Source organism: Pleurodeles waltl, chromosome 6 (assembly GCF_031143425.1).
Source record: "Pleurodeles waltl isolate 20211129_DDA chromosome 6, aPleWal1.hap1.20221129, whole genome shotgun sequence".
NCBI classification, from domain to species: domain Eukaryota; kingdom Metazoa; phylum Chordata; class Amphibia; order Caudata; family Salamandridae; genus Pleurodeles; species Pleurodeles waltl.
This window is the reverse complement of record NC_090445.1, coordinates 452,459,852-452,483,800: the sequence shown is the minus strand read 5'-3', so window position 1 is coordinate 452,483,800 and position 23,949 is coordinate 452,459,852. Positions and strand designations below refer to the sequence as shown.

The 23,949-nt window shown below is 42.9% G+C and overlaps 1 protein-coding gene across 1 annotated transcript in view; it reads left to right on the top strand.

The window, feature by feature from the left end:
• The window catches only part of AVPR1B (arginine vasopressin receptor 1B), a 91,487-nt gene extending 67,880 nt beyond the window's left edge, over positions 1-23,607 (top strand). Inside the window, exon 2 of the mRNA XM_069242408.1 lies at positions 23,224-23,607. Coding sequence (XP_069098509.1) covers positions 23,224-23,537 — 314 coding nt within the window. The 3' untranslated portion in view covers positions 23,538-23,607. The remainder of the gene's footprint in view (positions 1-23,223) is intronic.
• Positions 23,608-23,949: the final 342 nt, after the last annotated feature.

Genomic DNA, 23,949 nt, shown 5'->3' with positions numbered 1-23,949 from the left:
CCTTTTTCCTTTCTATTAATTTCATCTGTTCTTCCTATTTGCGTCTTCTTTTTCATGTATTTGTCTGTTATTTTATTCCCCCTCCTTTTCTTGTTTCTCTTTTCTTGCCTCATTTTGCTACCTTTTCGCCATTTTCTCTTTCATTTCTATCATTCCCTTTCAATTATTTTCCTAGCCCTATTTGTTATTGTCTATAACATCTCCCTTTTGGTTCCTGTTACCACTTTCTTAATTTCTTTTCCTCTTGTATTTCTGCTGCATGGGCTTCTCCATCTTTTGTGTTCCTTATTTTCTCTTTTCCTTTCTTCTCTTTTATCTTTCACATCCTTTCCATGTAATTTTTTTCTCTCACATTCATTCCTTCCCTACCTTTCATTGTTCCTCAATCTGCTTCCCTTACTGTTCCTTTGATTCACTATTATTTATGTTCTCTCTTTCCATTCCCCTGTACTTTATCACTATGTTGAGTCATTTGCTTCCCCCCTAACCACTCTACCTCTTCCTCAGGTTATAATCCTCTGCCTGAGTGCTGAGACTGGAGTTGTGTGGGAGACATACTTTGAGGGGGCCCATTACTTTCGTAGACAAGTCATGCCCAGGAATTAGGATGCCCATTGATCTCTGATGCGTTTAGTGGGCTCAGCTCAGTAGCTGAGTTTTAGTTAACATCACAAACAAGTGTGTTTTGCTCATTCACTAAATAGGACGCAAGTGCACAGTGGACATTGTGGTTCCAACAACCTTTTTGATGGGGTACAAAGGAGAGGAGAGGTGGAATGAAGCAATACAGCAAACCCACACTCGGATGAGGGGGACCGCCCTTCGCCCTCCTGTGACACCACTCACCAGACCTTATATTGGGCTGTTATAACAGAGCATGGCATTTGCTTAACTGGCAAAGAGTACGTGCTACACAAACACTTAAAAAGATGAAAGAGATGGCTGGGATGCCTGCTTGTACATGCCTCCCATGTGTCTTTGCCATGGCCAGTAGTCCCAGTGCTTAATTTGCACACAAAAAAGTGTAGGCCCTCCTCTGGAGGCTATTGCAGCCTGCACCACTTATTTTCCCTATTAGCTCTGCCAATGGAGGTATCAACACAACTACTAACCATCGCACTCCTACAAGTGTGACAATTCAGACTTTTATTTCAGAATTAGAAAGACAGCACCACCATGTGGTGAACTGTCACTATAGCTGGTGCTGGCAATTAAGTGATGGTGCTGAGCACAGAAGTCAACGGCTGAAATTAGGCACTGAGTGGGCCTCATCCTCTGACAGGTTTCTCTGTTCTTGGAACTATGACCTAATTCACTGGCTGCTACACTGATCACCGAATTGGGGGGCTACCTACTATGCAATGACTGGAAATACAAGCCTGTGCAGTGAATGCACTCCCACTTAGCAGTCCTCTGCAGCAGCGACAACAGTTAGGTTGTTTCCTTTTTTTATTTCTTACCTGGCCAGCTAGGACTGTAGGGCCCCCAGTTGTAGTTTAGAGTGTAGGGAACCCCCGTCCACACCGCAGGGGTTGAGGGTGCATTTGTTACGCCCCTGTTTCATTAGTATTTAGGCCCTCATTATGACTTCGGCGGTCTTCTTAGAGCCGAAGTCCTGCCAGACCAAAGACCACCATAGTATGACTGCTGGCAACTCTCCACCATAATTTGGGTGGAGAGCCGCCAGAGGCCATACTGGCGTCGGCGGTGCAGTGGAGGTTGCTCCACCGTCATCGCCACGTCATCACAACACCGCCCACCGAATTACGTTACAGTATTCAGCGTGGCGGTGTTGTGCTGACGGGGTGCTGGCGGCGGAGCAGGTCCCATGGAACCCGTTCCCTTCCGGACGACCACTGAAACAGGTAAGGTGATCGTCCGACAGGGGAGGGGGGCGGGGGGTGTTGTGTGGTGTGTGCATGAATGGGGGTGTGACTTTGTGTGTATAGAGGGGGTGTGTGAGTGTGTGTATGAATGCATGGGGATGGTGTGTGTCGGGGGTGTATCGTGTGTGCATGTGTGTTCGCGCGTGTGTGTGTGGTGTGTGCATGCGTGAGTGGGGTATATATGGGGGGCCCATGGAGTTGGGGGGTGGCGGAGGGGAAGGGGCCCTTTCAGCTTTGGAGGGTAGTAGGGGGGCTGTGACTGTTGGGGGAGGACTGTGGGGAGGGGTAAGGAGGCGGGGGAGACCCCTATCAGTGCCAGGGAAAGAATTCCCTGGCACTGATAGCGCCTACCGCCATGGTTTTCGTTGTGGTACAGCCGCCACGAAAACCATGGTGGTATGCGGGGTCATTATCCCGCAGGCGGACTAGTGGCGGCCCCCAGGCTGGAGACATCAGTCTCCAGCCTGGTGGTCGTTACCGTCGTGGCATGAGCCAAACCACCAATGTCATAATTTGGCGGTAGTTACTGCCAGTCTGTTGGCGGTGCTATTGCCAAATTAACACCATCTGCCAGAGTTGTAATGAGGGCCTTAGTCTCCTAAAACCCGATCACAGATCATGTTTTGAAAGTCACGTCGCCACCCACAGTCCTTATAACACCCCCACACTTGTCAATTGTTTCCCCTTCTTTTTTGCCTCTTTTGTGATATTGGCATCTTTAAAGTACAATGCTTATTTTCTTCCCTTACTTGTTTCATCATATATTTGAAAGACATAAAGCCACCTGGAGCATCGTAGATAATTGTTTGCATTTTATTAAGACTTTTTAAGTCATGATTGTTTCCTCTGAACAATGAAATTTACAGCTACCAGTAGCTCTACACAGACGTCAAATAAATATAGCCACACTGGCCATTTAATAAGTGACTCTCATACTATTTACAGAAATGGAGAATGAGCTTGTTCACTGGATTTATGTAACTTTATTTATTCAATTTTTCAGTAATACCTGCGGTAACGATAAATAGGCTGCCGGTATTTATTCCTTCGGGGGCCCGCAAAACTCCTGGTCCAGGAGGCACCTTATTTTAAGGCGCTGATTATTTGGGGCAAATGCCACTGGCGTAATGAAACTTAAGTGGGGGGGGGGGGCTGCAACGTATATGGAGGGGTCCCCACTCCAGAACTGTCATGGCAGGATAAAATGTTGAGCACGACCCCTCCACCCCCGAACCCTCCTCCCCGCACCACAGAGGCTGCGGGGGCCTTTGTAACACCACTGCCAAGTGCCCGTGAGAAGCGCCCGACTTCAGAGAGAGGGTATTACCCCGTTAGGATAATCATTCTTTTCTTCTTGCACTCTGGTGGTGCTGGCCACCTCTTTATGAATTCTGAATAGAGAGTTGCAGAGTTCATGCACACTAGCTTGCCATCCCTGCATCATTGCTGATGTATTTACTCTACCCATCAAACCCTGATGATTAACAAACTCACAGGCTTTCCAGGCAACTCCGAACCACTCCCCAGGTTAATCTCAGTCCCGATGGACCCTCATATCCCATTCAGGGTCGAAACGCCGTGGACCTCAGATCTAACCATACACTGTGTACTATCCCTGGTGTGGATTTCTGTAGTCAATACTATTAACTGTACACCAATAGACAGTTTTCAGTCACGTTATTTCTCACTTTTTCTTACTGTTTTCGGTTTTGTTTTTTCTCACTTGGGTCTTTATTGAGTTACTGTCTCCCTACTCACATGGCTGTTTTATGCAGTTGTTTATGATTATTGGAAATGAAATTCAATTCAGAAGAATTGATTATGAGAATTACTGGTTGGCGTGTAAATGATCGTCTACTAAGATTCATTTGTGACGGAATGCTTCTGTCTTATTGAAAATATTCTCTAGCTTGATTGATTCAATACAGGAGTCCCCTCTTGTATTAGATTGTTCTTTAAATGAGTCCCATGTGAACACTTGTTCCAAGTTTACACATTTCAAGCTCAGCACAGATATAAGCCTCGACTCACACGCATTTCTCCCCCAGCTCATTGATCCGGTCCAGTTTATGTGGTAGGTGTGTGGGCTCCGATATTAGTCCCCACTTCTCCCACTCTCAGCAGGAATCCCCTGAAGGCTGCCTACATGTCCTCTGGGCGGTTAGCAGACAGCAATAGTCTCACAAAGATCTCCAGCTGCTCATTACAATAAGTCAGTTCAGTCAGCCAGTGGTGTTTCATTGGGGTGCATCCTTTGCCCCAGTGCTCTGCAACAAGCCTCTTGGCCAGCAGCAAGACCAGAGCAATGAATGTCCTGTCAGCCCTGCCTGTGTTCCTTACCCAGCCCATCAGCCCCTCTAGTGGTGATATGTCGATGGGCAAATCTAGGATTTTGTCACTTCCGATTAAATCTTTGGATGAACCTACACTCCCATTCCAAATGGAAAAGGTGTGCCTCTGTTGCTCCACATCTCTCGCAATTATTGTCTTCTCTCAATTTCCGTTTACATAATGTAGCTGGGATATAATACACCCAGTGTAGAAATCGGAAGTGTATTAGTCTAAGGTGGCTGCTATTGGGTAAGAGGGCTCCCGTTTGGGCAGAGCAGTATTTCCATACTGCAACCTAGACGGGGCTCCAAGGTCTTTCCCCCATCCATTTCTAGTCAGTTCAGCACATGTAGGCTTCAGCTCCTGCATCTCCCTCTAGAGCTTGGTATGAGCTGTTTGGTGGTGTGGACATCCATGATTATCTGTAATAGTCAAAATTTGTGCAGGTTCATGGAGGAAGTTTGGCGTGATCTGTTGGCTAATGGATTTCAATCTGCGGTAGAGAAATAAGTCTAGTGGGGTAATCTCAGCACGTGCACCAAACGTGCCTAATGTAATGTAGTGACATTCCTCTTTAGATCTCGCCACTTTGTGATTCTCAAACTGCACAGTTTGGAAGCGGCTTTTGCTTCCGGTGTCATAGGTAAGAGCAGGTAGAGGGTCAGGGAAGTACTAGGGGAGTATAGTAGCAGTGAGCTGGCCAGCCTCTGCGGCCTATCCTAGGCCTTGGCTTTGTGTTGGACTGTTTTGATGTCAGAATACTGATATCAGAGTGTTGCACCAACATTGCCATCGCTAAGGAGGTAGGATGGGCCACATCACGCTCAATAGCCAGGTGGGCCACATATTTTTATGGGTGGACCAATAGTGTGTGAAATGTGCTAGTGCACACATGTAGTAGGTTTACGTAGGGAACTGGTTTGTAGGGTTGGGTCAGTGTGTCCTACGAGAGTATAGGTCTCTTTCCATCCCCAGGCCAGCCTGGTACACTTGAGTGTCTGGAAGAAGTTACTATGTGAGACAATGGGAATATTAACAAAGTAGTACAAGAATTTGGGAGGACTGGAATCTTAATTAGGTCTAGCCTTCCTGTCGTTGTGAGTGGTAGTTTTAACCATTGGTGTATTTGATGTTCAAGTTGACTAACGGCACAGCTGTACTTTAGTCTAGCAATATCCTCCACATCTGTGCACATTCACACACCCAAGTATTAAGGGAGGGTTTCGTACCACTCCAGAAGAAGTTGAGCTCGGCTCTAGGCTCACAAGGAGTGAGTGGGAACACAGCTGAATTATTTCACTTTATTTCAATACCTGATAGTGCATGAAATCTGATAAATTCTTTAAGAATGGGAAAAAGACTGTTTTGAGGGTCTTTTAACTTATAACGTGATGTCATCTGCATACAGGGATAACAGCAGAGGTCTGTCTTTGAATGCCAGTGCACATTGGGTGTGGTGCTGCTGCAGCTTGGCAGCCAGTGGCTCTAGGGCCATTGTGAATAATAATGGTGACCTGTTGCGTGCCGCAGGCGATTTGAAGAGTGTCTAAGAGCTGCCCACTGATAAGCAGCTTAGCCGTCGGTGATTTGTTTAGGAGCTGTGTCCAGGTCAGAAATGACACAGGCAAGCCCATGCGAGAGAGATTCCAAACATATAGGGCCATTCCAATGAGTCAAAGGTCTTTGTCGCATCTAGGATCACCGCTACGGTGCGTCTCTGATGTATAGCTGCAAACAATGTTCGCAAGTTGTGGGCAGCTGATTTTCCAGGAGATTAAACCTGCTTGGTCTGGTAGTGTTAGTAGTGGCATTATGGGCAGAAGCCGTTTCGCAATTACCTCAGCTAGGATCTGGGTATTGCAGTTAACTAGGGGTAGTAGTCTATATGAGTAGCAGCTGTCCGCAGGATTAGAGGGCTTCAGAATAGTGATTGTAAAGACTTCACACATTGTAGGGGGCAAACAGCTGAGTGTCATGTGTACTTCAAATAGTGCTAGCAGGAGGGTTGGTAACAGACCTATATACCTCTTATAGAAGTTGGGTGGAAAGTCATCAAAGCCTGGGACTTTACCGCTCTGTAAGTGCTGTATATCCTCCCTGACCTCCTCCAATGTCATTGGCTGTGCCAGGAACTCCCTCAGTACAGTCCCCAGCCAGTCAACTGCGATGTTTTCCAGGCATATGTGTGTGTCTGCAGAAGCGGCGTGGCAGCGAGACCCAAACAGAGTTTTGTAGTATTGTGCAAATTCACTAGTGATCCCCCTGCCTCAGACAGGGTATCCTTGTCTCTGTGGTGATAGCAGTATTATCGCCTACAGCCAACTTTTTTTGACCATGGTCGTCAGTATTCTCCCCAGCCTCTTTCCCTTTCCATATGCTCCAGCTCCAATATATTTGCCCAAAAAATTGTCTTTGTTCTCAGCACTTTCCAACATATGAATTCTCTAATGCGGTCACAGTCACTCCTCATGAGTTCAGCTTCAAGTTGCTTGATTTCCCTCTCTATTCTATGCAGTTACTCTTGCAGTGCTTTGAAGACCCCATCTTGTTTAGCAATGCAGTGGCCCCGCATCACTGTATTAAACGCTTCTCATTGGGTGGGCTGCCTCTTCACCGTCCCTTGGTTAGCCTCAAAGCATTGCGTAATTTCAGCATGTATCTCTTCTCTAAACATTCTTACTAGCAGTGCTCTTGGTGACACCTGCCACAGCGCATGTGGTGCCCGCTTTGCCAGCAGCTTGAGCTTTAGCAATACCGGAGAGTGGTCAGACAGTGTGCACACCATTCGTGTTACGTGATGAGTCCAGGTGCTACCCTCTCTAGTAGTAAGTCAGTAGTCCAATCTGTCTCACATATTGTTGGATGCAGAATATTATATCCCGTCCCTGTGGTTCATGTGTCTGATTCTTCATATGTCCGATTCTTCACATGTCCTTGAGATCCTTATCTTTAACAATACTTTGTAGTGCCCTGATGGTACACGTCTGCCCTCACATCCCTGTGTTTCATTGGTCCAATTACAGGTCAAGTGGATCCTGTGTTTGCGTTACACATTGAGTGCCTTTATAATCTCTATGTGATGCTGCTCCTAACTACATAAATTTAACTGAATATACCTGTTTTTAAATTATGTTTGGCCACATCATTTCTTATTTCCTCTTCTTTTCTCATAATTCAATACATGGCTTTGCAGTGCTATAAGATTAATCAGATTGGTTTCCTTTCTGTTGATGCCATTTTGGACATTTTGCATGATACTAACCGCCTGTCACACAGGCACAAATTCTGCTATCTTTCTATATTGATTTCTAGATATCAACTTGCCAAAACTTTCTAGCCAGGACATTGCCTAAAACAGTATTGTGAAGGTAAGGATATAAAGATAAGCAGAGATCTATGCACATCTATAGCTTGAACACATATCTGCCAGGTATGTATTTGTGGAGTTAAGAATAGTAAAACCATACCCGCATTCCCACTTCACAATATTGTGGTAACATTATTGCAGGATGATGTTTTGTCACTCATATTGTGACATAAATATGATGCAAATAAGCTTCATGTGTGCAGCTGGGCGATCTGATTTTATCAAAATGGACTTAGACGTAGAGTTACAGATCAAATCTTGGAGTTGTTCTTTTTTTAAGAGGAGGCTATACACATCTGGACTGGTGATTTTTCTGAGTTTACAGCTGACAAGAGATGGTATGCTCCTCCTATTTCTTTTTTCAACTTTAATTAGTCTAGACCTATTCAAACATAAGAGCAACAATGTGGTCCACTCACCTCTGATAATGCAGGGATCTCCTATACAAAGTTGTTAATTTCAGGACAGAGATAATGGACCGCTATAGTTAACTGACCCCTGCAAGGAGGTGCAGGGTTGAAAGACATGCAGTGCTCTATATCACAGAAGAACTAAAATAGATGAATAAACAGGTGGATTGAGAGAGGTGTAGTGACAGAAGCACCATGTTGTGGAAGACAGATTCTTGTACATGAATCATATTGGACTATACAATAAACCCATTTTCAGACAAACAATACAATTTAATCTTGTTGATTGATTGAACAAAATTATTGTAAGGCTGTTTAATTGTTTATGTAACTATGAAAAATCCATTCATTAGGATTCCCAGAACCTTTTCAAGTCAGCAAACTGGTTTAAACTCTCCTTTTATAGCATTTGACACGGAGAACCAGCACTACTGCTATTGTATTCCCTATGCATCTCAATTGCCTTGATACCCTGGCCTGTTTTTCAGCCACTGGCAATGATTCATTCTTTTGTTCTTCATCCTGTTGAGAACATTAGTCATATTACACTGATTTCTGCCTCTAGGTGACTTACAGAACATTATCTGCCCTCTCTGCCTCATCCTTTGAGATGTTAGATCTGTGCTGAGAGCAATGCTGAGAGCTTACCAGAAACCACGTGCCTTCAGAACACAAAGGAGCGCTCCTTGTGCTGTTGGACAGAGATTTGTTTGGTTGCTGCACTCAGTACATGGCTGGGCATCTCTATGCTCACAATCACCCAAGCAGTTGTTGTGCGAGCTGAGTGGAATGATGGACATAAAAGTAGCAGTGGAACTGCAGACTTCAGCACTAGGCGAAGGATGTCAAATTAGGCTATCTTCATTCCATGACAAATGAACACCACAATGTCCCGGAAAGGGACAAATCTTATAAACTGCCCTTTCCAGGATGGTGGTCTCTCCATGGGATATTATCTGAAGATCTGAATCCAGGGTGAAACTGAGTCTTTTCCTGTCTTGTTTATTCCTGTTTGAACTGTACATAAGTAGGATTTTCCAAGTGAGGAATGAGCTGCAATACATTCTTCCGTTATTTTTAATGTATTCTTGATCTTTTCTACACTTTTTCCCCTGAGGTTCACTTCTACCAGGTGGAACTTCTGTTGCATTCCACCTCAGGCTAATAATCTTGGCTCTTTTCTTTTCCCTGATGTCAGGAGGAGTTTGGTGCCCTACTAATCGCTTCAGTGTTAATCTTCATTTTCAATCAAGAACTACAAGATATCGTTTGTGTTCTTTCCTGCTAAATGAGACCATTTTAAGGATTAAGGAGACACTTAAGAGTCACCCTTTACTCTGGCAATAAAGAAGGGGACACAACAGAACCTCTCGGAGTCCAGTCGTTGACATCAAGAGTGAATCGTATTCCTAGACTTTGTCTATGTCTGCTCACACTGCTGGGATCAAATAGGAACATCCCCTTACAAGTCATACTAAATTACCAATTACATAGGAACATTACCACCAGTGTGGTTGAAACAAAGAGAGCAGGGGAGGGGGCCATATAGTCAGGAATGCGATGAGGAAAACTAGGACTCAGATTAATGAAGATTTTGGTAAGTAAGTGGGACATCCCCTCCTTGTCTGTCTTGCTCATCCCAGTCTTTGCCACATGTGGCTGTACCTAAGCAGAACAATTACCCAACAAGTAACTGGAAAAAGACACAGAACACATAGAATGCAGCACCTTGTGGCTTTAATGTTCAAAGCTAAAAACAGAATGAATGGGCCACCAAGACCAATACATGAGAACCAAAATCTGTCAAGAGGTCACCATCATCTCAGAGTGGGATAGAATGCTGTACAGATGACTTCATTGTAAATGTCCTTCATGGAAACCCCCTCTCCCTGAAGGCTGGTGAGGAAATAGACACACTCCAAAGGGAATGACTGGATTGAACTGGGGAAAACTGACCCAGATGCCTGGCATGCCAAAGAAATTTCCAAACGGGTCAAGCAACTAAATGTTGCAATGGAGCCAGCTAAACCTTACATGACAAAAAGAGAGCAGACTTGCCAAAAATGGCACAGATGTACAGGTACACAGAAGGAGCCCTATATGCATCCACAGAGTGCAATCTCCCCATTTGAGAAGATTGATCCATACAGAACACAAGCAGAATTACATTTTTGGGTCAATGAAAAATTGAAAGAACACTGGGAACGTTGCATCTTTGTGAATAACCATTGTCTTTGAGAAAAAAAGAGGTCTGCCCCATAGTATACTAAAGTGTCCATTTCACTGAGCCTGCACACTGAGGAGATGACCACAAAAAAAAAAAAAGTCTATTGGTGGTAATAAATGTCAGGTTGACCATCAACAGCCGAGCACCCTGCAGCCCCTAGAGTACCAAGGGCAAACTCCAAGAGGAAACAGCTTGTTAAAGAAACTCTTCTAGAGTTGAGAAGCCAGTTCTTCAACTGCCTAAAAGACAGCGCGCCACTTGAGTCCATAAGATGGAGACAGACAGGTTCAACAGGAAACCCTCTGAAAGAAAAAAAGTACAAATGCTTTATTGTAAGATACCCTGTGAAGGTGTGTCCCCCAGGTCCAACCATCAACACCTGCCATAGTCATCCATGGTCAGGACTTAGGAAGTAGAAGGAGTACAAGAGGTGCCTGTGTCGAGATGCTCCAGAACCACCTGTAACAAAGGACCTTATTTAGATATTGGTGGTGAGGATACTGTTTTACAACGGTGACGGATATCCCATCCGCCGAAATCAAAATCCTATTAGATGTAATGGGATTTAGATTTTGGTGGACGGGATATCCATCACCGTTGTGACGGAGTAACCCCTCCGCCAATATCTAAAGCAGGCCCAAAATGTCCCTTCAAATCTAACTCGAAGAGCAACAGTAATCAGGGCTTCAATGTTCATTTTAGCAGGTGCTGTAATGTCACATCTTGAACATAAAGCCAGTCCCTTTCCAAAGAGTGGGAATTGACCCGAAATGCAGTTAGATGGAACACAGGTTTCTTTTATACATAAAAATTGTGTTTTATTATTTAAAAATTATAGAAACGTTAAGAAGCACAAGAAAGGAAGACACATTGTACCTAATACATTGCTTAGATCAGCAGTCTGTCTAAAGAATGAGGCCCTTGCTGTGGCGGCTTACTGCTGCGGAGCTGGCGGTAAAGACTGCTGCATTACAAGTTGTGGGGTTTGGCAGAAGCCAAACCTCCACAACGCAGCCTGGGCCACCGGTGCCGTTGCTCCGATGCGGCCGGTGGTGAGCACCTCCAGCCTGGCCCCCCTTCGGACAACCACCTTACTTTTTCTGGCGAGCTTGTCGTCCAGGAGGGGATGGGTCCTGGCTGTTTTGCACTGCCAGCACCACCATGCCAGCAAGATTCCGCCAAGCTGTATTACAGCTCGTAATATGATGGGCGAAGTCTTGCTGCCGTGGCGGTGCCGGCGATGCACCCGCCTCTTCAGCTTTGTCGCCCAGGCCGACAGAGTCGGACTTACAACTCATAAATGGGCGGAAGTCCTCCAATGACTTGGCAGTCAGCAGACCGCCAGCACTAACGGTCTGCTGGATGCAGCGGCTTCGGTGGTCTTTGAAAAAGGCTGCCAAAGTAGTAATGAGGGCCTGAGTTTGGATCATCTCAGTTTCATCACAGTTTCACCCCCAAATTCAAACTACAAGCAGCTACCTTAATAAACATCTCCAAAATGTCATACTGGACCAATGTATGCCTCTCCCCGGCCTCAGAATTGGCCATGTTTCGGTATGCATCGCTGGGCTTCATAAACATGTGTTTCCTGAGTGTGTATCTATTCATCCCCAGCGCCCTTCATAAAAGGAGAGAGAGTCAGCCACCCAGCATAGTGAGCTATATCACATGGGGCAAGTAATTAACCTAGGTTGAGGAGAGATGCTGTGTACAGGTTGGTTTTAGTTGCATCTATACACATCTAAAGTGAACTACAAAAAAGTATAGTGGTCTCCTGCACTGACCCAGAAGCCGGCTCACTGATGCGAGGGACTGACTGTTTGGGTAAATTTCCTTTAGTCACGCAAGAAACATTCCTTGAGTTGGTTGGGAAGGTGAAATTGGGCTCCCACTAGACCCGGCTCCTCCTCACATTCTTTTACAAGGAATTCATGAGATTCTACCTACAATAAGAGAATTATTGAACATCTCAATCTCCAGAAGTATGGTCCCACAGACATGGAAACATGCTGTGATTAAACCTTTATTAAAAAAAAAAAAAACTCTTGACCCTGCCTGCCCGGGGAACTTCAGATCTATGTCTCTGCTGCCGACATTTGGGAAAATCTTACAAAAACATATCAACTATCATCTCTCTAAGTACTTCTAGAAGTGCTGCTAGAAGGCTGTCAAAATAGTTTTTGACCGAAGCACATAACAGAGTCTGCTTTACTGGTAGTTACGGAGGAGGTTGCACAAATCTTGGATAGGGGAGGAGCAGCTCCCATTGTTCTCAACCCAAACACAACCTTTGACATGGTTGACCATCAGATACTGGGCTAAAGGGGAAGGATACTGGCATAGGATGTGTGGCTCTTTACTGGCTTCTGTCATTTCTAGCAGATAGATTATTCAGGTCTGGGAACCTCTTTACTATTCCGAGGTGGTTCCTTTGAAGAGTTGGGTCCCGCATGGTTCTACTCAGCCCCATTCTGTATAACATTTATGTTCGACCACTAGCCTTCATTGTTAAGGAATTTGGACTGTCCATTGTTTCATATGCTGATGACACTCAGCTTATCGTCTCTTTTGCCCCAGATGAAGGTTCCCAATCTCAGTTGGGCCCATGCTTAGAAAAAGTGACCCATTGGGTGGACCTCTTAAATTAAAGAGGGACAAAACCAAAGTGGTAGTTTTAAGAAACAACCCTACCCCAGTAACCTTAGTAGGATGGTCCAACTGTCTTGGAACACCACCCACCCCGATCTCACCTATAAAAAGTCTAGGAATGTGTCTGGATACTTCTTTGGCGATGGAGGCCCAAGTTAATAAACTCACCTGGTCTTGTTTCTGCTGAGCACTCTAAGGAAAAATTGGGTCTGTTACCATTTTCTTGCAGAAGAGTGGTAGTCCAGACATTGATCTCTTCTAGCCTGGATTCTGGAAATTCTCTATATCTGTGCTCCCCTAAAGCAGTCCATAAAAGACTACAGGTATTGCAGAATGCTGCAGCTAAGACAATTTATTAAATTACCTCAAGGGCCCCCAGTCAAGAAAGCTCTGATCTCACTACACTGGCTTCCAGTGGAACACAGAATCAAATTTAAAGTGCTTTGTGTGATTCATAAGGCAGAAAATGGAAAAGGCCCCCACTTAATTAGAGCCTTTATGACAGTATATAATAGGAGTAGAACCTTAAGATCCTCCAACAGGGGCTTTCTATCAGTCCCTCTCATTCTGAAGGCCAAATGGGATGGAAGATTCCTCTCTTAACTGACTTCTGTGGAACACGCTACCAACTACATTAACAGAGCTGAATGAAGTCAAATTCAGGAAAAGTCTTAAAATCTGGCTCTATCCCAACTAGATGAACTTACTGCAGACTGGCAGGTGCTTGTTCTGATTCACAGTGGGGGAAACCCTGACGGTAGCCATGCGCTCTATAAGACATATGTTATGATATGATGATATGATCCAAGATGTATAGTAAAGCTAACTGAGTGTAAGGGGCTGGCCAATTGAGTACGTTTGAGAGCAAATTCGGGATGACTGAAAACCTCAAATTGTGTTCAGGAAATCAACTTCCAATGAGTGACTACTAAAGCACATTGGAGAGGAGACTTTGTACATCTTCCATAGCTTAAATGCAAATTAATTTTACTGTATTTTTAAATTAAAAAAAACAGATTACATTTTAAAAATAAGTTAATTAATAGTTAAAGCATTTATTATATAGAAATAAAATACAATTTAAAGATTGTTGTAAATATTTTTTTTTTTTATATTCAAATAAATAATGTAATAGAATAAGATTTTCAGTTGTTAAGGTTTTTATTTATGTGTTTAAAAGGCAGTAGTGATTGGGGTAATAAGGAGTTTCTTGATTGCAGAAATGGCTAGGGCAGTGGTAGTAAGAAGTTATTAGGGTTTCTGGTTGGGTAGATTTTATGAGTAGCAAGGTTTTTTGGGGTTTAGGAATGGTAGTTTTGGGGCAGTAAGGGGTTTTTAGTGTTCATGGGATGGGTAATGTTTAATGGCAAAGTGTTTTTAGGGTCCAGGGATGCATAGTGTTTAGGGGTAGTAAGGTGTTTTCAGGGTTCCTGGATGTGTTGTCTTTATGGGTAGGAAGGAGTTTTTAGGGTTCAGGTATGGGAAATATTTAGTTATAGTAATGAGTTTGAAGATTTTGTGATGGGTAGTCTTTAGGGGTTGTAGGACGTTTTTAATGTTCAGGGATGGGTCATTTCTAGGGGTAGTTAGATGTTTTTAGGGTTCAGAGATGTGTACTTACAAGGTAAAGGCTCTCCTAATTTAAAGACCAATGATGCAAGGTTTTACTGATGTACTTACCTTGATGTACTGCATCTCAAGATAGAAGTCAGCGACGTAACAACAGACATTCTAAAAAATGCCACCCGATCGGGCTGCAGTTCTTTTTAAGGCAACAGATTAGATTTCAATGTTTTGAGAAGAAACCCGTACGGTTGAGCACCTCCAAGATGTGATGCACAACTGAGACCCCAATGGATAAAGAGACACAGATTAGCTAAAGCCAAGTATGGAAACATCTTGTATTTCTTGGGATTGAGACATTCCCAGCAGAGCTACCAAAATCCTTGTGAAGTCTCTGGGAACAGAAGGCTTTCCAATCTGGAGCACCCTACTCTCGAAATGGTGATCCAGCACTGACGATTAGATGTCCTGAATCTCCTGCAGCAGAGCCAGACATAGTCTTGGCCATCATTGGGCTGAGTTAAAGGGGAAATATCTCCTAAAGCAACAGGATCTCTACTCTGTCACAGTGAAGGCCTATGCATCTGAGACATAACACATCCAGGAGATAAAGATGCCAGGGAGATGGCCTCTAAGTATCCCGGCCCATGCTGCATGGTGAAAAAGCCATGCTGTGGGAAGTGGGCATCAGGACTGATATAAGATTATAGTCATCACTGATAACTTAATGAGGTCCTCCAGCTACGGTGTGAAGAGCTTGGCCTCCATGAAAAGTAAATGAAGCAGCAACTCTTACTGTGAGTTGTTCACCTTCCAGAAGAAACCATTTTGCAAAGTTTAAAGAAGAGAAGGAGTACTCAATTGCCTCGTATGTCCTCTTGTTGACTTGTAAGAGCATTTGAGAGCCCTTTCATGACTCCAAAAATGGTAAAGCTGTGGAGTTTGCAGGGGCAGAATAGGAACCAACCAAGGAATGTTTGCTCAGTTACGATGTCCCAACTTTGCTGGAACTGCAGAATCGGGCATAGTTCTGCATTGAGACCTGCTCATGCCATGACGATGTTCCACCTCCCATTGAGTTCCCAGGGCCACACTCTCTGATTGAATGAGGATGCACAAGCCTCAACCAACAACCATCAAGTACTCCTTACCTGAAGACAAGAGCAAGGAAAGCCCCCTAGCCCTAGGTACAGATAACCAGGGGATGGAACTTAGCCCTAGGTACAGGAGAGGGCCCAGATTTTCATAGGCAGGCTGAGTGGTCTGGCTGTGTAGCAAAAACCTGATAATGAAATATAATACACTGTTCCAAAGCTAACGAGAGGAAAAAAGAAAGAAAAGGAAAAGGAGTCCTGATAGTCAGGAGCAAGAGTCCTCACACACCGCATTTGGTGTCATGCTTCATCATCGGACAGCTCCTCGTCAGGCCGGCGCTGCAATGCCTGACGGGCACCCCCCGAAGGGGGGCTCTTTGCCGGAGATCTTTTTTGTTAACGATGATGCCGCGGAACCAAGTATGGTTCCAAGAAAGAGGACGGAGAAACAAGAGGAAAAAGTAAAATTGGCTCAAGACCTTCACTCAATAATTTATTATTTGCTGTTGGACATCCGGGAACGCAGACGCAGGGGTAGGTGCTGTTCGAAGAGCCGGCTGTCTCACAAATTCACTGTGAACCGGGCAACAGGCCTGCGTGATCCCATGAAGCCCTTTTTCTAATGGAGATGGGTGACTGATAGGAAAGGAAAGCCAGTCCGGTTGACCTCCAGTAAGTGACTGACGACGTTCTGACTGGGAGCGCTAGATCGTAGGAGCTTAAATTTGTTTCACCTTTGTTTTCAATTGGAGAATTCCAATGATTAAGTAGGTCCTGAAGAAGCGTCAGGGGATCCTGTTGGACCATAAGAGACGCGAAACATGTTGACCGCATATTGACCATACATTAAGGGATTTCGGATAATCACCGTCTTCCTCTATCTTGATTGTTGTGTGAGTGTCTGAGCATTATCTCTTGTGTCACTCCGATGTTACTTTTTTAATCTTGGCCATTTCCCAACAGCAAATAATAAATTATTGAGTGAAGGTCTTGAGCCAATTTTACTTTTTCCTCTTGTTTCTCCGTCCTCTTTCTTGGAACCATACTTAGTTCCGCGGCATCATCGTTAACAAAAAATATCTCCGGCAAAGAGCCCCCCTTTGGGGGGTGCCCGTCAGGCATTGCAGCGCCGGCCTGACGAGGAGCTGTCCGATGATGAAGCATGACACCAAATGCGGTGTGTGAGGACTCTTGCTCCTGACTATCAGGACTCCTTTTCCTTTTCTTTCTTTTTTCCTCTCGTTAGCTTTGGAACAGTGTATTATATTTCATTATCAGGTTGACTGGAGGGTATACACTGGACCATAGAATCCTCCTATCCCTTCTCTTTATTTGTAATGTGTAGCAAAAACTCCTTAGTATGGTTAGAGCACAACTGCAGGGACCACACAGGATGCCAGATACAACAAAATAGTTGCAACAATTTAAAAAAGGAGACAGTCCTTGTTGTGGGATGAAAAAAAACATGGCCAGAATGCCGAATTGGTAGATCCCGGGAGTTGAATGAGCCGTAGATCATGACTCGGTATATTTAGTAAAGTAAACAGGTTTTATAGTATAAAGCTAGGTAAATCCTGTCTGTTTGATGAGGCAAAAACTCATGTTGTTACGAATGTTATGAGTTAGAGTAGGTATTGTTTAGCCCACATTTGGGATTTAGACCAGAAGGCAACAGCATCACAACAGCTCTTGCTGCAGTGAGCAATAACCTCCTGGAAACTACTGTGGCAAAGGAATGGTGGTTTTGAGCCTTTTGATTCTTTCGAAAGGATTAACACTTCGGGTCATGAAGTACTTATGCAGTGCTTGTGTGAGGATGTACCAGTTCCAATTATCTCTTTGACTCAGTTGTCTTCTATGTCGCTTGACTTTGTATCCTTCTCCCCAAAGACATTTTTCGGCTAGTGCTATTTAAAATGCAATTTTTACAGCTTGCCAAAGAAATGCACTGCACATTTCCTGTGAATTCAAAACGTCACTGTTAGACTGATCTTGAATCGGAAGAAATCAGACCATGTCACAAAATATTCACAACAGCTTCATCGGCTTCAGTAGCCATAGGAATCCAATTCAAGACGGAATATTGTGTGCACAAAAATCACCATGGAATCAATCGTCCTTTCTTTGCACATTAATGGAGTAACATCAGCCCTTATGAGCTCTCAGATTATCAAGTAAATTCCACTTTACAGTCCTTAAAATCAACCTTGAAAAATAGGGCGGCAGAGTCTTCTCTATGATAGGCCCTAAATTCTGCAATTCCTTTGCCTCTTTACTTGCGAACAGAAACAAATGTTTTGAAAATCATTGAAAACATTAATATTTACACAATAATGGTCACAAACAATGTCACAGCAGATCCAAAAAGAAGCACCTAGAGACTCTGCTGCTAATGAGTAAAGGCAGTGCTCTACAAATATGCATACATAAATAGTGGGGTAATCCCAAATGGCTATCTCCTGTAGACTTTACTTGCTGTATGTTCAAGCTAGTTACTTTCATCATTGTATTGTACATAGGATTCAGTTCCAGTATCAATGACACCCAGATCTATATCTGGGTTTTATTCGACATTAATTGTACGGTCATGCTTCTAGAAAATTATGTTATTATTAAATATTTGATAAGGGACAGCTGGCCCCAATTCAGTGCTCAAAAAGTTATATGTAATTTGTCAGCTCTACCTTACAGAGAAATCTAAGAAGAGATGACATATCTGTATAAAAATATCTTTTTATTCCATCTCAAAAATCGCATTATATCAATTCTAATCAAAGATACAAAATGTGAGTTCCTTAGTCCAACAGTTAAATAACTTCACAAGACTTTGACGAAACATGGATCCTAAATCATTTTGCCACATTCATCACAATATACTCTTAGCAAACAATTATTTACACAACATACACCAAACAAATTAAAAAACAAATACGTTGATGTCTTGATCAAAGTTTTTCAAGATACAAACTCATACTTTTCCTAACCTTTGCTTAAAAATAAATTACACCTGTAATGATATAGCTGAAATAAAGGTCAAAATGAGATCGAGCTGTATTCCAGTGCAAACAGACTGGAACTAGAACCTTTGTCGTGACCAACATCCATGTATTAAATTAATGACAGTCGAGATTCAGGCAGTTTTTTAAAATCCAATCATTTCAGGGAAAAAAGTTTTCCATCTAGTGGCTCAGTGGCTTTGAAGTGTTCATCATGGGATTATTTTGCTACATCTTAGAATTATTTGATATATTTGTTGTTAGAAATTCCTTCATAGAGCTTTCGTGTGTCTAATCGATAACCACCGACACTACAATTTTTCATGACCAGAAGCCATTTGCGGGGTCCTTTGTTGTGTATTTCATGGACAACTGATTTACCGATAGCGTTTTCCCAGCCCAGATGCTCACTGGAACCACTTCAGTACTGCCAGAATAAAATTATAAAAAAGGACACCGAGCTTCTGTCTGACAAACATCCTCTTTTTATAAGGTGAAAAGTATCGGGGCACAATTCATAAACTAACACCAAAGATGTATTACATTGCATATGGAGTAAAAACTTGTTGCCGTTCACAAAGGAGTCCAGGAAAGCTTAAGAGAAGGTGTGACAGTGACAGAATCGCAGTAGTACTCCTGGATTTTTCACAAGGGTTCCATTTGCTACAATTAAAAAACATTTGTGCATGCATACATGCACAGAGTGTGCATTTACGCATGTGTAAATACAATACGGCAGTGCAACTGCACTTTATTTTTTGTGTGTGCTACAGTAAGAGAAATGTTTGGTTCTGTGGAGAAACCCCTTCTTCAGAACCATCAACAATTTTGAGGTTATTCGCACCTGATTTCGACTATTGCCATGATTTACTCGGGTTCTTAACAGGAGTAATTATCCATCGTTTCCAAGCATGGAACGGGCTGTGAAGAAGTTGTGATTGGTCACCGACATGGTACCATTGGGTGTGTATAACTTCCCGGAGTATTTGTGCCCTTGCATGGCATCTCCACTCCACTGATAGAAGATTCACTTTCACGAAAACATATGTGTGAATAAATATAAATATCAGTGTAAATTCACATTTTGAGAATTCCAAATGTGGATCTATCCTCGTAAATTAAGCCATGTGTGCACACAGCTTTGTGCATCAGGCTCCCAATGTTTGTGGGCCAATGGAAATGGACTACTTCTGGGTCAAATAGTGCTGACCTCACTTGGCATAGTCTTCTCTTCAAAAAGGAATGGGTTAGTAGGCACAATGCGCGTTCAGGACCGGTGGCGGACCATTTTCATCCTTTACTCCTCCATTATTTGGTCGTAATAGCTGTAAACTATGTAAGAGGCCTAGAGTAATGTAGCTCAGATTTATAGGTATTCTGAGATACCATTAAACAGAGAACAGGAGATATAACATTGGGAACTGTGAGTGTTAGAGTTTACAATTCTCCCCATTATTATCTACAAAATTCTACTGAACATGTATTGTTTAGGAAAATACTTAAATCGTTTCTTTTTTATATGGACAGCTTTTTCTGGTATCTTAATGTTCATAGCTTACAGGCTGAATGTCTGAAACTGAGTCTTTTGGCCTTTTAGTCAGTTTCTACCTTTTTCAGTATTGTCAGGTCTTAGTCTTCTTAAATATTTGTGTAGTGTTGTCTGTCTGCCTCTACTGTGAGCATCTAGAGACCTAGTTGTGGGTAATGGTTTCCACCAGACCACAATAAAGCCAGAATCAGCACTAGATCTAACCGATCTATGATGCTAAGTGATTTACATGGAGCAATAATTACTGTCAAAGGAGTCCTGGTGCTTGGACCTGCAAAATAAATTGATACTAGATATTTCAGAAAAGCCAGGTTTTCAGCATTTTCTTGGAGATGAGTGTACAAAGAGTCAATCTAAATGGAAGGGTGGTTTATTCCAGAGATTTCAAAAACGCATGACTACCTCATTTTTAATGTTTGATCAGTGGTATGTTAGACACAAAAATATGAAGAATGAAGGATACACCCGTGGTAATATATTTAGAATTTTGATTTAAGATAGACTTGACCTGATCTGAATATGGCTCTGTGACTTAAGCACAAAGATTTGAAAGTAGCTTGCTGTTTGATTGGTAACCAGTGCAGGCCTTGGAGATAAGGAAGATTCAGAATCAGACATGCAGCCATATTCTTGATCACCTTCCTTAAGGAAAAGATGGCAAAATAATTATCAGCTATTGAAGCAATCTATTTGGCAAAAGGCAGATTTTGATCATTGAAAAAGCCAATATTTTTGGCTGGATGGACAGGACATAACCAAACTTTTCCAAATACATTACCTGGAAATCGTTTTTTTGTTTTTTTTGTTAATTCCTAAGAATTCGTAGTGGGTGACTCATACATAGGGTTGAGGGAAATGAACAGAAAGTCATATTAGCCAAAACAGGTAGGTAGCAGTTTCACCAAGAAATATAGTACTTCGGTCAATAATCTGCTTCTACAAAAGTGTGCTTTTTATGGCAAATTACCTCTAACATTTGGGAAAAAGAGCCCTTGTAATCCTGTGGTGGGCATATTTTTCTAACGCCTGTGTTACTGGTAGCTCAAATCATTTATAATATTTGTGGGACCTTTTCATTTTTTTCCACAAATAAAACTGTCCATGCTGCAAATATATATGGAGCCCGGAGGACTAGCCATGGCCTACCTAAGGTTAAGTCATTCAGCTCTTTGTTGACAACTCGTGTATATATAAGAGTATACAACTCTCTTGCATTGATAGCTCCATTACAGAGCGACTGCTTCATGAACTTGCAAAGTACCAGCCTTTTGTAAGAATTCCAAAGAGCCCGTAAACAACGACGTATAAAACTGTTCAAACGTAGATTTGAAGAAACACATATTAATTTAAAAAAAACTATGACACAATTTTGTTCTGTCTTGTGAGACTGCACTGAGTTAGGACACGACTTGGAGTGAGTGTTCATAGGAAAACCCGATGTTTAAATTTGCTAGCGATTTTCATAGGATGTCTTTGCTGTACATATTCAGGGTTCAGCTATAGGTTCTGCTAGACAGATTCAGGATCGCTGTGAAGAAAATGAATCATCATTATTGGTTTACGTATAAACAGATTAAGTCCCTTAGGAATTAACGCTTAACTTTCGCATGTGTAATTTATTTATTGGATATGGGCCGTGCTGTACAGTGTGTCTGTTATTAACAATTTTCTACCCAATCAAAAAATAGCTTACACTTTAAAGGAGAGCGCAGCATGAAACACTGAATACTCTATAGCATTATTAAAGACTGCAGAATTTGCAGTGCCTACCCAAGGCAGCATAGGTAAGCTGTCAGACTTACCCAACAATGGCAGAAAATTCTGTTCAATGTCTAACTGTTTTTCTCAGTTCTGGTGCACACAAATATTATAGTATCGTAGACAAAACTGTAATCTTAAATAATGCTTGGGAACGTTAAACCTACATTACACGACATAATTAGCAAACATCTACATAATATGTTACTGTTCTTAATCATAAGTCTTCCTAAATATTTTATAAGATTCACTCCTGGGACGCCCTAAATGGAAATATGCTCAAATTTAAAAATTCGAAAGCCAAAATATTACAGTATACTACATTCAAGACCTAACTTTTTATTATAAACACCACAAAGTAGTGTGTGTGTCGGGGATGGTGAAGATTAAGTGATTATGTCAGTGATGAAATAAGATTATTAGGGCATACCTGAACTAATGAATTCCTCTCTTTTTAGGTTACATGGTGTATCACTATGAACGCATTAGTCAATCTTCACTCCCCATTACCTTTATTTTGTTTAGGGTATTTTCATGTACAGCTGTCATAATTGTTCAACAACTGAAAACTTCACTCGGCAGCCCGTTTGCTAGTTTGAACCTTGTCCTGGGGCGTCTGTCAGCTGTCTAGGGACTTTTTCAATTTGCATTATTTTGTCCTGGTGGGCCATACATAAAGTAGAAAATTGGCCTGGTGGGCCAGTGGCCTACCTTGGTTACAGACAGGGCACAAGACGAGAACTGTTCAGCATCACAGCAGAAACGTAATGTGCACCCACGGCAAGAGCTTGACATGTACAGTAGTCACTGAAGGGGACCATAAAAGGGCAGAAGGTTGCACTCCAGGAGGCAGAGCCAGTCACAGGGAGAGCAAGAGTTCTTAGGGCAAACTGTGTCTTCGATAATGCTCTGCCCACAGGCATCTTGAACTGACTCTCACCTGACAGCTAGCAATATAAGTGTCAGTCCTGTCTTTGGAAGCAGACAAAGGACTTGAAAAACTCACATTTTGGTAATTTCGATTCTTGGGACCTGTTGGGCAGCAACAACAGGTCTTTGATGTCTGGCACCTCCTCTCGACATGAGTCTTTATTTCAGTGTGTGGAGGAGCTGGGCCCGTAGTCATGGGCTGAAAAATGTCAATTTCTGCCATGCCACTTTGTGTACCAGTCAGGTCTGGACAACCACTCCCTTTTCAGCTGGGCCTGTAGTCAGGGGTTGAATTTGTCACATTTTGAGCAAATTCTAAGCATGCTGCGACGTCTACCTCAGACAGGTCTCAGCAACAGCTTCCCTTTTCCCCGACTTGGGGAATGTTTAAGCCATGTTTAATGATATAGCAATGGATTTCAGTAATGCAGTTTTATAAACAATCTCCTCCTCTTGCTTTCAGAGTCGTCTGACTTCGCTTTTACCATCACCATGCTGCTGGCCAGTTTGAGCAGCTGCTGTAACCCCTGGATCTACATGTTCTTCAGCGGTCGTGTGCTGCAGGATGTCCTTGGGTATATCTCATGCTGCCGGTCCTCTCGCCGCACCCTCCGGAGACAGAACTCAAATGGCAGCCTGTCCAGCCGCAGGGTCACCATCCTAACACGGATCAACCAGCGGGCCATCAGCAGCAATGGCAGACCCATGCAGAGCGAGAGCCTAAAGGACTTCTATCCGCCCGAGGAAGAGACTGTGATGGTGTCAGGAGTTCTGTAGGGAGCTCAGTCTGACCTGTGGGTGGAATGCCTTGGTGAGGTTTGCATGTAGATGTCTGGAAGTTTGGAATGACTGGATAACAAACTCTTGGAACCCTACAAATCTCTGCTACTGAATGGTCCACATCGTGAAGGAGTATTACACTATAATTTAATGTTTTATGATATTATTCGTAATTTTAAGGATTTATTTTATAGTGCAGGTACAGTCTCGTTGTAGTGGGTAATAGTTCACATTTTTTGCAAATAAATATATGATTCAACACATGTAAGGGGATTATCCATATGGAAAAGATAGTCTTTGATGCAGCACAGAGCACCTTGAGATGCAATATGGACTCGACAGCATAGGATGTTGTGACATACACCAGGAGTGATACTTTTAGAAATCTGGATCTTAAGTAGGCTCACTA